This window comes from Colletotrichum godetiae (genome assembly GCF_030913485.1).
Source record: "Colletotrichum godetiae strain CBS 193.32 chromosome Unknown BDP55scaffold_19, whole genome shotgun sequence".
NCBI lineage: Eukaryota > Fungi > Ascomycota > Sordariomycetes > Glomerellales > Glomerellaceae > Colletotrichum > Colletotrichum godetiae.
Window position 1 is genome coordinate 408,817 of NW_026851267.1, and position 13,602 is coordinate 422,418.

Consider the following 13,602-nt stretch of genomic DNA (forward strand, 5'->3'; position numbering starts at 1 on the left):
CCTTGAAGAAGCTGGTCAAACGTTGTGAATAACCTGTCCCCCTTTTGAACGGCAGTGTTATATGGCCGTCCATTGAGGCATTCGTTAGATAAACGGTAAGGTAGGATGCTAATCGCTGACGGGTTCAACGCGATATCGTACCTAAGTATCTACCTTGAGTCGAAGTAGCCTTCTTCAATTTCAAGACAAGAAAGAGGACTCTACAATCACACACTGGATCAAGACATGTCCAACTTTTAATGCCATGAACAAATAGTTTAGCTCTATAGTAGAGATCCGTATCCCGTGATAATACAGACTTTTACAGCACTATCATACACCACCCTCACAAGCAACCCCCTCTACTCGCTCTTCGTCTCCTCCGCGCCCTCGCTCACCTTAGGCTTTCCCTCGTCCTCCAACTGCGTCCTCCGTCCCTCCAACGCCAACCAAAGGCTCTTGCTTCCGCCCTCAAGAGCAGTAGTAAGACCCAATCCAGCGCTCTGGAGCATGTACACAAGCTGCGCCCGCAGTCCGTCGAGACCACCCTCGATACCGCCGACCCACTTGACGCCATCGACATCAAACACGTCACCCTCGACCCTTCCACCGACGAGCAGCAGCTTCTGCAGCGCGCTCTGACACAGCGGCTCGTAGTATCCCGGGTTCTTCTTCCTCGTCGGCGCCGCAAACTTGCCGGGGCTCGGCGCCAGGATCTTCAACGCGGCCGCGAGGTGCGCGGGCGAGACGGCGGGGAAGACCAGCGCCGCCGTGGGACCGCAGAGCAAGGGTGAGATCTGCGCGTAGGCAGAGTCCTCGGGGACCTCGAAATCTTTCATCGCCTCGTAGGCCGCCATACTCAGATCGTGCACCAGCGGGCCGCGGGGCCCCGTCCGCGTGGTGGCCTTGGCCTTGGCGACCTCGGGGTCGTAGAACTCGGCCAGCTTCAGCGCGACGTTGAACATGCGCGTGCGCAGGACCTGGAGGTGGACTTCGCGGCCATCGAGAGGGCTATTGGTACCCGCGGGCGTGGCGGCGACGAGGGCGCTGTTGAGTTCGCGGCGGATGGCGGACCACTCGTCTGCCGTCAGGTTGCTGTGCTGGAAGAAGAGGATCAGGGGCGTTGTGCGGAGGAGGGAGGTGTAGGTCCTGATGAGCTGGGACTTGCGGGTTTCGGGGGGACGGGCGGACTGAGGCTTCGTTGCGGGGACGTAGTCGGCGGGCAGGCGGAGGCTTGCGGCGGCTGGGGCGGCGAGGAAGGCGGTCGTGCTGGTGAAGGATCGTGTGATGGGGATTGAAGGCGTCGCCAGCCTGCGGAGGGCGCGCGCGGCCTGTTGTGGTAACCTCGGTGGCATTCTGGAGATGTCGTCAGTATCGAGCTGGATATCAATTCCTCAATGCCCTTCTGGGGATTACCGTACATGTCTGGAAAGCAGGAGATGTCTGTCCTGCCGGCGTGATGGGGTACACCTGGTGATGGGGAAAAAAGTTGCTGGAGCTTCCGAGCTTCAATCGCCAGTCGGACAAATTTCATGTGGTCTGTGCACGACATCGACGGTCAATGAAAATTGGCCAATCACAGTTATCCATTTGACGACGCTCAATGTCCAAGTTCACATCACATCACTTTCTCAATAAGACTCAGAGTCAACTGTTCAATTTCCATTTACCAAACTTAAGGGTATTCTGCAAACTCATAAAAACCCATTTCCATTCCAAATGAAAGAATCCTTCCCAAGTACCATTCCCTGTTACTTCTCCCCCCACCATAGGGGGAATTTGTGTCGGGTACCACTTTCGAAACCAAAGTAATTCACTTCATAAACTGCCTCACTTCTTGCCACCAGCCCCCTCCGCAAGCTCCTTCTGCAGCTGCTTGATTGACGCAGCGTTATGGGGAGACTTGATCATCGCACTAATCTCCAAGAACTCTTACGCATCCTCCACCGACAAGGTCTGCAGGTAATTGGTGAGGCCGTCGGATGACGCCATGCTACTGAGCAGCTGATCGGGCGCCGCCGCACTCGACTTCATGTAGTCGGTGACGATACCCTTGCACTGCTCGAAGAACTTCTGGGACGAATCCTTGGAGATGCCGTGCCACAGGAGCCAGGGCATGGAAATCTCGCGAAGCTCGTCCAACGAGTGCGTGGTGCAAATGTTGTAGTGCTTGGCCATGCGAGGACCAAGGAGTCCGACCGAGTCAAACTTGACCTTCTGACCGTGTTTGATCAAGCGGTCCACCCAAAGCGCGACGAGGCGGATGGTCTCGGAACCGGCGGGCAGCAGCTGGTTTCGCTCGCTGAGCTCACCCTTGACGATGACGTCGAATATACGTCGGTTCATCCAGATCTTCTCGTAGACATCGCACTCCATCTGGCAGTTGGTGACGCCAATGGTAAACTCGTGAGAGTACGGATTCGGGTCGTGGACCAGGTACTGCCGGTAAAGCCCCTCTCCGCGCAGACGGTCAGTGGTCGCCCTGAAGATTTCGTCCGAGTGGAGCATAAACATGTAGGTCTTCTCCCTGAACAGCGGCTCCTTCAGATGTGACAAGGCAAAGGGCCCGCGGATATTGGGCCACTTGGTGGCGATATATGTCTTGATACATGATTGCCAAGTGTATGCTACCTCGTCACGGCAAGATACGAGACCCTGCTGCTCGCGGGGAAACCAGTGAGGCGTCATGTTCGTTAGAACCGTCGAGCCAACGCAGTACGCAAGTCTGTGACATATCTTAGTTAGCCTCATCTTCGCCAATGGAATCGTGTCTTTTCTGGAAGTACCTAGACTTGACCCATACTTCGCCCGGGAGAAGGATCTCGTTGAAGCCGAACTTGGCTCCAAGCAGGTCGATGATAAACAGGTCTTCGCTTCCTTTCAGTTTGCAATTGAGAATGGGATGAGGCCAGAACATCGGGTCCTTGCCTTTGGCAGTGTGGACGGCGGGGCCTTCGCGGCATCGATCAGCGGCAAGAGAGGTAATGCTATTGGCATTCCGCAAGAACATCTGCATCTCAACCACATCATCACAGAGCGCTATGGTTATTTGATCAGCTCATCTCGCTGACCGTCACGTGAATGAGATGAACGGGAGAGGGAGACAACGTATGTAAGGACAGGAAGAAGGGGAGCGGCACTCACGGGTGATAATTTGGCGAATGATGATCTGAAGATGGTAGTAGAGGTTGTCACCGGCATCCCAAGCCAGCGCTCTCGCGCGATCCTCATGGCTTTTATCCGCCAAATACGACTTGCCGAGGGGGAACATCTGTTCACCCACCCAGGGTCCAACGGCACAGGCAGCCGGGGCGACGGCGAAGCGCGGAACGCCCTGGCGGTCGAGCGCCTTGGTCTTGTTGTCACGGACCTCGATGGGGGAAATATCAACGGCCTGACCAGAGAAGGTCGCGGCCATGAACTTCTCCGCGATGCCCTTCAAAATCCAGACGGCTCGAATGAAGTGCTTGTGACGCTGGCATTCCTCAATGTGCGTCTTCCAGTCCTTCTTCTGGCACTTCGGGCCACAGTAAGTTCGGCGTAGGTGCGGGAACCACTCGACGTAGCAGCCACTGCAGTGGACCATGGGCTTCTTCGCACCACAGCGAGAGACCTGGCGTTCGTGACCACATGTGACGCACTTCTCAACGCTCAAGAGCTTGTTCAGATCACACTTCTGGTTCAGACGAACCTGAATATCGGCATCCTCGTCCTTTCGTCCACGATGAATCCAGCGCGTGTATTTCAACCACTTGTGCTTCTGAACGAACGCCTCTCCGGGACAGGGATCACCATCAGCAGCTTCGCAACGGTGGTTCGGCTCGACAGGGGCAGGATTCTCGACAATCTCAGAGTTATGGTATAAAGCGATCTCGCTAAGAAGCTGGGTGAATGAGCATCGGATCGACAAGTCAGATCGATCCCAGAGGGAAAATGCGAAGCGCGCGGCCCACCAATAGTCAGATGCAGCCTTATCCTCAGACTTGGCGACGATGTCCTCGACACTGGAGTTGGCATAGGGCCAGAGGGCAAGGACGAACCGGCGGTTGTAAGCTGCAGACTTGTTACTTCCCTTGAAGCCTGCGTCGTCTTCTTCGATTTGCGGCATAGCCGCGAACAGGTAGTTGACCGGGTCGCCAGGCAAGCTGTCGTAGCGCTTAGCGCGTGCGAAGTAGGAGGGAAGGTCTTCCTGAAAGAGGATATAGTCGAGTTCGGGGAGGCCTCTGCGGATTGCGCCATCTGCGCTCTTGTCCTTGTCGCCCTTGGGCTGTGACGAAAATTAGTCTGGCGGACAGAAATGAAGCGTTGAGATGGAGGGAAAAGGGAAAGATGACACACCGCAGGGCCAGACGCGTTCATCAGACGCAGGAAGTGGTTTCGGCCGGTCGATGGAAAGCAGCTGGGCTTTGTGCCCTTGTAGAGGCCCTGATCCGACTTCTTGGCTTCCATGAGGATGGTATCAATGCTGTTTGCGACACTGAGGCAAGAATCGCTCGTAAGGTAGGTGATGATCGGTTGAGGAACGAATGCCCCGAAGAAGTGGACGAGGCAGGCGAGGGGAAATAGGCAGTTGCTCTTCGAAAAGTTGAGAAATGCGAAGACAATGCCAGCGGCAGGATGGTTTTCCTTGGACTGATTGACGATGATATCGAGAAGATTGGCGAATTCTTCCGGGTGAGTGATGGGAGTGGAAGTAGCGAGCTGGCAGCAGAAAGACTCGGGTTCCTTCTCTCTTAGGCCGCCGCCGCCGCCTGAGCCTGAGGCGCGAGAGATTTTCTGGAGACAGGAAGACGCCATCTTGGGATGCCTTTATTGCTTCTGCTTCAGATGATAATCCCCTCTGGGTGGTTGTGGTGATGTTTGAGTTGCAACCTTTGGAGTTTCCAGCAGCGTCGAGAAAAAAGAGGATGTTGTCGAGGAAAGGCTCTTTTGGATTCTTCAACAGCAGGAGATATCTACTTTGTTTCTAAGCGCTTGCCAGCCCCTTCAGGGCCGTCATCTTGAAGAAGTCGCATGCCTCAAGACCCGCGGCTGAGAGGAAGTGCGGCTTGATACCTGTGATGCGGGTCACTCCCGGTCCATCTATGTGAAGGAAGGTGCTTGCAAGAGGTCACTAGAGCAAAAGCCGAAGAAGTAGGAGCTTCTTTGCTTGCTGCTACCATCGCTCAAGTCTAGAAGATTCCCGTCGTCCTCTATCTATGTTCCATTAGGATGAAGGGCAACTGACAAAGAAGCGATCAGGAGCAGCTTGATCTGACGATAGAAAGCGACAGTAGGAATCATGCATGAACAAAGGCAAACACAAGCAATTCCTAAATCTACACAACTTGTGGATGATGACGGTACAAGTTTGGTATTGACAAGCTCGTTTGTTCATTGAGGCGAAAGTCCTATGATGCATTTCACTCGGGAAGGTGCAGAAATCTTGTCAAATTCCAGAGGCAAACATGAAAGAAACCAACAAATGTCTACCATTCCGAGTGAAAGTGTCTCAATGCTCTAGAGATGCGTTGAATCCAGGCGCTCTTGGCCGGTTCGGCCACCAATGTGGCTTGTACTGTCCCACGCCTTCATAAATCCTAGCTGCAGAAACGCCATGCCCATCATAGTTCCCATCCTGGCTCCAGTTCCTATTCGTCCTGTCAGTCTCTTCAAGTCCACAAAGGAAGGCAACCTTACAGCTGGTCCAGGGGCGGTGGCGATCCCACCAAAGCGTCCAAGCCTTGTCCTGCTCTGCCTGTACCATGGCCTTCAAAGTTGAGTAGCCCTTATCGTTGGATCGTCGATAGGTTTCGAGGATGACCTGATACATATTCATGGCGTCGTTTATAGGCCAGTCCCATGGATACCCTTGCCCGATCTGGTGCTGTCTCCACGCTTCGAGCCGCATGATGAACTGAAGAATGAGACGCCAAGGAGGGACGATATGGTCCAGATTCGAGATCTCCTTGTCCATCTCATCGTGAATCTTCTGAATGTTGTGCGAGTGCAAGACGGAGAAGTGCGTGGTGCGCATGTTTGCGAAAAACTTCACTGCGGCGTCGTGGTCTCCACTGTCCCATCCTGCAACGGCACCCGGCCGGCCAGTGAAGCGAGTTAGAAACTGGCCAACAACGCTCCTGACAGGAGGAGATGATGCAAAAGAGACCCTACAGTGGATTTCTGAGCCATATGTCCATCTCTGAGACTCGAAGGCGTCAAGAAGATCCTTCAGGATGTCACAGTCTCTTCCTGAATCAATAGGGGCGATGACGAATGCACCCCCCCATGATTGAAGAAAAGTGTACCGGCAGGCATATTTTTGGCACCCCGGGAAGCCACACCAGCGCCATTCGGAATCCGGGACCTTGCCGGCATATTCTCTGAGGTCGCGCACGCGGTAGTTGGATTGAACGGACCGGGATCGGAGAAGCTGGCGATAGTATTGCTCGTTAGCTAAAGCTGTAGCCTTCTGGGACATACGGTTGGGGCGCAAAACCTCTTCGCGAAGACGTCCAGTGGTATTCAAGCCACCTTGCGTAGCGGTTCCTCGCGAGGGACCGGCTTCCGGAGACTCCGTGTTCCCGCCGCCGAAGTCTTGAGCTAGGAAGTGCTCCAAGAAATTCAGCTTCCGAGCCATTGGAACCGAAGGTTGAGGCGTTGAGTGACTGGGGACTAACAATTGACTGAGTGCGTCTGACATCGTCATGACAGGGGGTAGTCTGGGGATCGTGGCAGTCAATGCGGGCTTTGGCAGCTTTTCCATAGAACCGGACGTGGTGTTATTGGAAGCAACTGGGAGAGACCGGTCGGGGGAGGCTTCAACATCGTTGGGTTCTGATGTAGCATCGGAGGAGCTATCAGAGTTCCCAAGCATCGCCCAGTCTGTGGACACTGGAGAAGCTGGATTATTGATGGTCATGAGAGAATGGTCGCGTTCGTCGTTGGGAACTTCGGTGAAGTCGGGGAAGACGTAGTCATCTTCATCATTGTCAGGCTGCGCCATTGTGGGTGGCATAGTTCTCAAAGTTGGAGAACACGTCTTGCAGAAATTTCAAGTCAATTTGATGTCCCCAAATAGTTCTCGGGCGCCCTATATACATGATCAAGATAAGTTGAAGAGTTTCCAAGAAGCCATGGGAAGCTTCAGGACAGCGAGATGGGACAGGCAGCTATTCTAGAGAAAGGCGTACAGCATTGTACAACGTCCTGCAGTTCTTTGAGCAGCCTGGATGTCTAGCGACACCAAGTGCAAGTCCTTTGTGACTTATCGTCTCGAACCAAGAGCAGCCTAGGGTCTCGAGAACAGAGTCGCCACTTCATTCTTCATGTTTAGATATCTTACAGACTCTACTTGCTTCCATTTCTCTCACTTTCTGAAGATATCTTAGTTGCTCTGCCCTTTCAGATCTCTCAGTGGCGCTGACAACGCGCTCCTAGAATCGTGTCAATCAGAGAAGATGATGAATATGTCTATATGCCTTTCTACTTTTATTCCTGATCTCCAGGGATGCAATGCCCGGTGTATCGAGACCCAAGAGCCACATTTCTGCAGGGACGACGGTGAGGCACACTGTAGGAGTGCACATTGGCTTATAGTCCTAGGCAACTTGGAACAAGAAGGCAAGGCTTTCCCAGACAAGATGACAGATAAAACAACTAACATGGACTTTTCAGATTCTTGCAGTCGTGACTTGACTTCATGTGCTATTTCCCCGGTGACTAAGAAATCATCCATTGAATTTAAATCATCAAACGTCCAACTTGAACAATGAGTGAGAGTTAAATAAATTGAATGCCAGGAGCCCCAAAACCTGCATCGCTATCCAAAAGTTTTTGAAAAGCCCCCTGCTCAATCTAAGTCCGCATCAATGACCTTGACCCAGCCCTTCTCATCCTCCTCACTTTCACTGCCAGCTATGGCATCAGAATTTCTTGCAAGTACACGCGTACGCCAAGTGGCTTTTTTACCTGGCTCCTCGGAACAGTGAGATCGAGCATCGTAGGCAGCAACAAGCTCCTTCACACGACCGTCGCCGAAGGATTCGGTGTGTTGGAAGCGGAACTTACCAGATTTGAAACGTGATTCGACATTATCAGAGGTGCTGTTATTACGCTGCGTCAGCTGGGCTTTGAGCTTCTCGGTCTTCGATCTTTGGATGGCTTCGGGCCTCTCTGGTGGGGGGTTCGAGAGGTCGGCAGGCGCGTCGGAGGGCCGGTTGTCTTCTAGGTGTTGGAAGACGCGCTCGGCGTAATTAGCGGCAGCTGGAGAGTCTTCAGCATGGGGAGCCATCTTGCGAATGTCCGGAAAAGTTGGGAGTGTGCGGGTTCTTAGTGAGCGTCACGATGGTGAAAGTGGAAGTTGGTGTTCAAGCGGAGATTTGATACCGAAACCTGCCAGATATAAATACATCGTCGACTTTAGTCTCATGTGTCCGAAAAAGGTTGACTGAGTGTCACTAGCACCAAGGTAAGAGCTAGAATTTGAAGATCCAACTGCTTTATGTCAAATTGATTTAAGACAAAGCTGTCTAATCACGGTCTTTCAGAAGGGCGTGTCTAGGAAAAGACAGAGAGTTTCGTGAAGAAGGACTGTTACTGTTCTTTGTTCGTTAATTCTTACAGCATAATTACTAGTATAGCAAGGGTACTAGTTCCCCTACGACCTACGTTAAGTAAGATTGCCCCCCCTAGGACAAAACAATGAGGTACGAATGCTCTAACAATCCCCCAATCCTGGGAATAGTGAGCTGCCCATCTCCTGAATCCCGGGATCGGTAAGTTGTCTCCCTCCTACTCTTAAGAACACTGATCTACTCTAACCCCCTAGTCCTAGTGATAGTAAGCCATCGGCCCCCTGTTGGAATTGGTAAACTGACCCCCCCTAAGCCTAGGAACAGAACCACTCCGCACCCTCTATCCGGCGGACTATAGGTAAAATGCGCTCTAGAGAGTGTGGTGCCCCCTTGAGCTTATTCAGCGCGGACGTTGTCGTAAAACATGTATCAAAGGTGACTCAAGATTGAGGAGTGAGATCCATGGATGTCGTTCATCTGGTTTCCTCTCAATTCTCCGCTTTCTATGCTAGCCGTACTTGCCGTTCCATAGGCCTGGCCTGCCCCCACGCCTTGCTATATATGACCTCTATCGTGCACCTCTCTCCTGTGCTATCCTCGTACCCTACATTATCAACGACGAGGATATTAACTAACCCGCTGTTTTCTCTTACTAAAGGGTAGATATTATGATCAAACATGCTTATTCGTTATTCGATACGGAACAGCCCTTTACGAGGGCGATAGTATACTCTATAGGCTGAGACGCCTACTAAAATTAATGCCTTCTCGGTCTTTACGTAGATATTATTTCCTATTTACTTATGTTCGCCCTAACCTTACTAGAGGCCATAGTAATTCCTCTCGCCGTCGTAGGTACGCCGGAGGCTCTACGACCACTACATATATAGATAGATCTTGACGCTTAGGTATTCCTTATGAGCGGCGAGTCTGAATGTAGATAAGAGAACGGCTAGCGCTCTTATCTATATAATATTGACCGTAGAAGATAGTTCTCTTATTCCGTCTTTTTTCAAGCTCGGCGGCGTTACCTAGGCCCAGGCTTTGTTGGTGTCGGGATCTTGCTAAACTCTACCTTCTATCCGTGTTTCTTGTGACTCTACTTCTTTACCTTTCTATATCCTATTCTTAGATGTCTGTTATGCCCCGAATTTTACTTCTGATTCTTAACCCCTATCGAAATAGAAAGTCGAAGGACCGTTAAATGGGTCTTGGGGATTATATAGCTATATAGTATCTTTTTTAACTACTGCTTGCTTGCTCTTGCTCTCTAAGGCGGACACTTTCAATAAAGAGCTTGTCTTAGAAAATCTATCTAGTAATATTTCTAAGTTATCTACTATGACTTCGTTTACTAGTAGGACGGGCCGCTCTGCCATGTCCAACACCCAATCGAAGAGCCTGTATTCCACGGGCCCATCCCACCCCGCCCCCGACCAGCTGGGAAATCTGGGATCCGGCTTCGTGATGTCCGCGCTCAACGTACCCTACAAGCAGGAATAGGAAGAATGGAGAGAACTAAGGTACTGGGCGGCACACTATCGTGTCACCCACTTGAGCGCTTCATCTAGAGTTGAGGCTTACAGCTATCTGGAACCGATTGCATGGATGACCTGGCATCGCTCAATTGCCATCTGCTTGGGCACTCTCCGCATTCCGAACGCACCTTTGAACATAAAATAGGCCTCTTCCCTCAGGCACTTATTTTCTTTTACTTCCTTCTTCACGGCCGGCACGGCGGTGCTAAGCCACTCGTTCTTTACAGCTTTTTGCCGATCGTTCCTTCCCTCTTTTCTAACCACCCTTTTGGCCATAATAACTCTGCTCTTGCCATCAGATCTTCTCAACAGGCTCAACACTCCTTCAACTCGTTTGGTAGTCCGTCTGCATATCTAGTTCGAACTCGCAAGGCTCGACCGGTCAACATAAAGAACATCATCATCATCGCTTCGAGACCGTAGATCTGTCGTGGGTAAAGACCGGAAGTGGCGGGCCGCTAGGTGACTATGACTGGGGTACATTGTCAAGTTTACCTCAGCCTGTTGAACAAAGTGGGGAGCAGAGTAACAATAAGCCAAATTCTTCTCAAGAATATGGGGCACCTGCCTGAGGCTCGTCTTTACTGCAACAAAACCAAGAAGATCACGAGTATGGCAGCCAATCAGGCTCGGAACAAATCGCCTCAAGCTCTGTTCAGAGCGCTGGAGACATACAGCCAATCCCGCTGCGATGTGTGGAGTGTGCAAGTGTCTATGCAAAGGCTTGGGGGGTGAAGTACGCCATCTTTCAGACAGCCGACAGGGAAGGACATATTTGCTGACCTGTATGCAGTCGGTGCAAGGTAGAACATAAGAAGCCGTTCAAGTGTTAAGTGGAAGACTGTCCCTGGGCTTTCCGATATGGCAAAGACCTTGACCAACACTGCAAAGAGCGGCATTCTGAGGGCGGGCACAACTTTTGCCTTTTTGCTGGATGCAAGTACTCGCAAGAGAAAGGTGTCGGTATCAAGAGGAAATCCAACTGGCAAAGACACGTACAGACACAGCATCGCGGTCAGCAGCAAGAAGACTGGCAGCCATGTCGACAGATAGAGATATCATATCTGCCCAATACCATGGAGCTGTCATGCCGTGCAATCTAGACACACCTTCACGCATGGCGACCGGGAAAAGCAACTCTGAATCAGAGGCCAAGCTCTAGCCGTAGGCAACAAGAAACTTCCCCCGGCCCCCAACATCTAGCTTCCACAGCTCCCTGTCCAACCCCCGTTAGCGAGATTTTGCAAGCGAGGTGGCAGTCTGAGAATGCTGTGAATGGCCATCCTTATTGGAGACATCCTAGGTGCGGCAGCTTGTAGGTCGCTTTGGGGATGGTGGCTTACACTAGGCATTCCGCGTGGGATTTAGGTAGCGATGATTCGTTCCTTATCTGTCTTAGCCGTCAGCCCTCACGTTCAGCTGTGTCGAGCGGCCAATTTTTAAAGCCATCCCATGCGTCCACGATAAAGAAAGGGTGCGGCTGTTAAACGGAGATTAAATAGCCGGGATGGGTAGTAGATTGAATAACCTGATCATGTCAGCCTTAAGAATGTCTCTGTGCCCCGCGCCATGGAAGGCTGCTTGTACCCCGTTCGAATCCACGGTTTCTTGCAAAATACGGTTTGTTCCTGTCACGAATAGATACTTTGAACAGGTGTGAGAGCCGCCGCTCGCCCACTCGACAATGGCTTCTTTCGATCCCGAGTACATGGACCTTTGGGTTCCGGGCACGGAGGTCAAAGGCTCCGCAAACCTGACCTGGGAGCAACTGGACTTCAACCGCAACTGCACGAATTGGGGCCAATGGCTGGCCGCGATGCTCCAACCCGACCCCTGGGATCCGAAGTCACTTCGAGGAATGAGTCTTCAGTTGTCTATGGCCCTGTACGCAACAGCTATGCCGACAGGATACGAAACAACCTACTCCGAGGTGTCATTATGGTTCGCGTACAATATGTATCATACACCATACCCAGAAAACTCGAGCGATCCAATATACTACCTTTGGAGTACACGATTCAATGAAACTCTTCTGTTGGGTCCAAAGGAGTATTGTGAAGCCGAATTCTGTAAGGCTGTCGGATACACAGGAAGTCAAGATCTTTGCGGCATTGGGGTAAGGACACGATACTGGGAGTCGTTGTGCTGGGAAAGAACCTGGTAACTGACGATGTGAAGGTCGTGGTATCTTATTATCTCGAAGCCATCTTAGCAACGATGTACCTCGTCGCATTCACGATTCACCAAGTGCGCCGCCACTTCAACAAGAACCTCTGGGAGAAGACGCGACCGAAGCAGAAGCAGAGACTGAGCGGTCGCATTCTCGACTCGTTCCGCGGATCGCTTGACATGTTCCTCAGCGGCTCAATGCTGATCGCAGTAGCCATGCTCGGAGCTTCCGTCTACTCGGCTGCAACAAACTTCAAGGAGAATTCAGAGACCAACCCTGACCTCCCATCAGCCGATGCCCGTTACGAACAAGCTTTGGCACTAATTGCGTCTAACTACTCTGTCTTCCCGGTCATGCTGCTCTACGCACTAGCCAAGCATGACGGCCATCGCAAGTGGCTCCATCGATCTGTGCTTGCCCTCCTCTGGGGCCTGAGCGTGACGGTTGTTTACCTGGCGCCAAGGGCGGAGATAGACTACAAAGAACGAAAGAGTGGACACAGAAACTTTGACTGCGATCAGCGTGGCTCACAGTACTGGCCCGTCGTCAAAGCTACGCAGTTCCTGGTCATTGCGCTGCCGATGATATGGCTCCTTCTCACACTCTTTGTCACTACCGGTTTCAAGATTCCTGGCATGATTGATAAGCCGTGGATCAAGAGATGGAGGTCTTGCTGGCGAATGCTGGTCGCGTGGATCAACTTGTTGGTCATGTGGGGGATACTGGGCTACTTCACCCACTTCCGCCAGAAAATCATCAACGCGGCTGATGGCATTGACAAGAACGACAAGTGGACTTTTGGACAAGTTCTTGCCCTGGCAGCTTGGGTACCTATCATCGCTGAGTTGCTGTACATACTGATCTGTAAGTTCCATTAGAACAACGTACGTCCTTGTTTGTACATTACTAATTGGTGGTCTAGTCGGTCTTGAGGAGGGACTGTCAGGCCATATGCCTGCCGACTACCACGCGACGCATGTCACGCAGCCTGACCAGAATATGGGAGTTCCCCTCCTTGACAGAAGCTCCATATACGATATGAAGCACGCCTCGACCATGTCAGCAATGTCTGTATCGACGACATTATCTTCACCGGCGACCCCTGGACAGGTACAAACACCCATGTGGCAGCAGAACTCTGGGTACCAACACAGTCCTCTGTATCAGCCAGTAAACATGCAACAACCTCACGTTCAGCATCATCAGAGCTGGGACGGATACTATCACACGGGGTGGTAGTCGCCTATAGCATGTGGATAAGGACGGTGGATGACTTTAGCCTATAATTAGCGAGCGATGACCTTTCAATGAGGAGGACGGCTTGAATAATCAACAATGTATGATAAAATGAGGCCGAGAA

At 51.8% G+C, this 13,602-nt stretch overlaps 5 protein-coding genes across 5 annotated transcripts; 1 reads left to right on the forward strand and 4 right to left on the reverse strand.

The window, feature by feature from the left end:
- Positions 1-229: 229 nt before the first annotated feature.
- On the reverse strand, positions 230-1,458 carry BDP55DRAFT_662907 (uncharacterized protein). The gene is made up of 2 exons (XM_060574838.1): positions 1,401-1,458; positions 230-1,335 (listed from the first exon to the last, which is right to left on the reverse strand). Exon 2 carries the CDS (start codon positions 1,332-1,334, stop codon positions 342-344), a length of 993 nt encoding a protein of 330 aa, XP_060430006.1. The 5' UTR covers position 1,335; positions 1,401-1,458; the 3' UTR covers positions 230-341.
- BDP55DRAFT_581901 (MYND finger) lies at positions 1,436-4,781 on the reverse strand. Its single transcript, XM_060570831.1, has 4 exons — positions 4,318-4,781; positions 3,124-4,231; positions 2,766-3,018; positions 1,436-2,704 (listed from the first exon to the last, which is right to left on the reverse strand). Exons 1-4 carry the CDS (start codon positions 4,774-4,776, stop codon positions 1,912-1,914), a joined length of 2,613 nt encoding a protein of 870 aa, XP_060430007.1. The 5' UTR covers positions 4,777-4,781; the 3' UTR covers positions 1,436-1,911.
- Positions 4,782-5,452: 671 nt separating this feature from the next.
- On the reverse strand, positions 5,453-6,964 carry BDP55DRAFT_768192 (uncharacterized protein; the record flags this gene model as incomplete). Its single annotated transcript, XM_060581018.1, has 1 exon — positions 5,453-6,964. One exon carries the CDS (start codon positions 6,962-6,964, stop codon positions 5,471-5,473), a length of 1,494 nt encoding a protein of 497 aa, XP_060430008.1. The 3' UTR covers positions 5,453-5,470.
- Positions 6,965-7,810: 846 nt separating this feature from the next.
- Positions 7,811-8,251, reverse strand: BDP55DRAFT_631700 (uncharacterized protein; the record flags this gene model as incomplete). The annotated part of the gene is made up of 1 exon (XM_060572316.1): positions 7,811-8,251. One exon carries the CDS (start codon positions 8,249-8,251, stop codon positions 7,811-7,813), a length of 441 nt encoding a protein of 146 aa, XP_060430009.1.
- Positions 8,252-11,756: 3,505 nt separating this feature from the next.
- BDP55DRAFT_551538 (uncharacterized protein) lies at positions 11,757-13,481 on the forward strand (the record flags this gene model as incomplete). Its single annotated transcript, XM_060569120.1, has 3 exons — positions 11,757-12,188; positions 12,251-13,106; positions 13,165-13,481. The coding sequence occupies 3 exons, from the start codon at positions 11,757-11,759 to the stop codon at positions 13,479-13,481; spliced, it is 1,605 nt and encodes a 534-aa protein (XP_060430010.1).
- Positions 13,482-13,602: the final 121 nt, after the last annotated feature.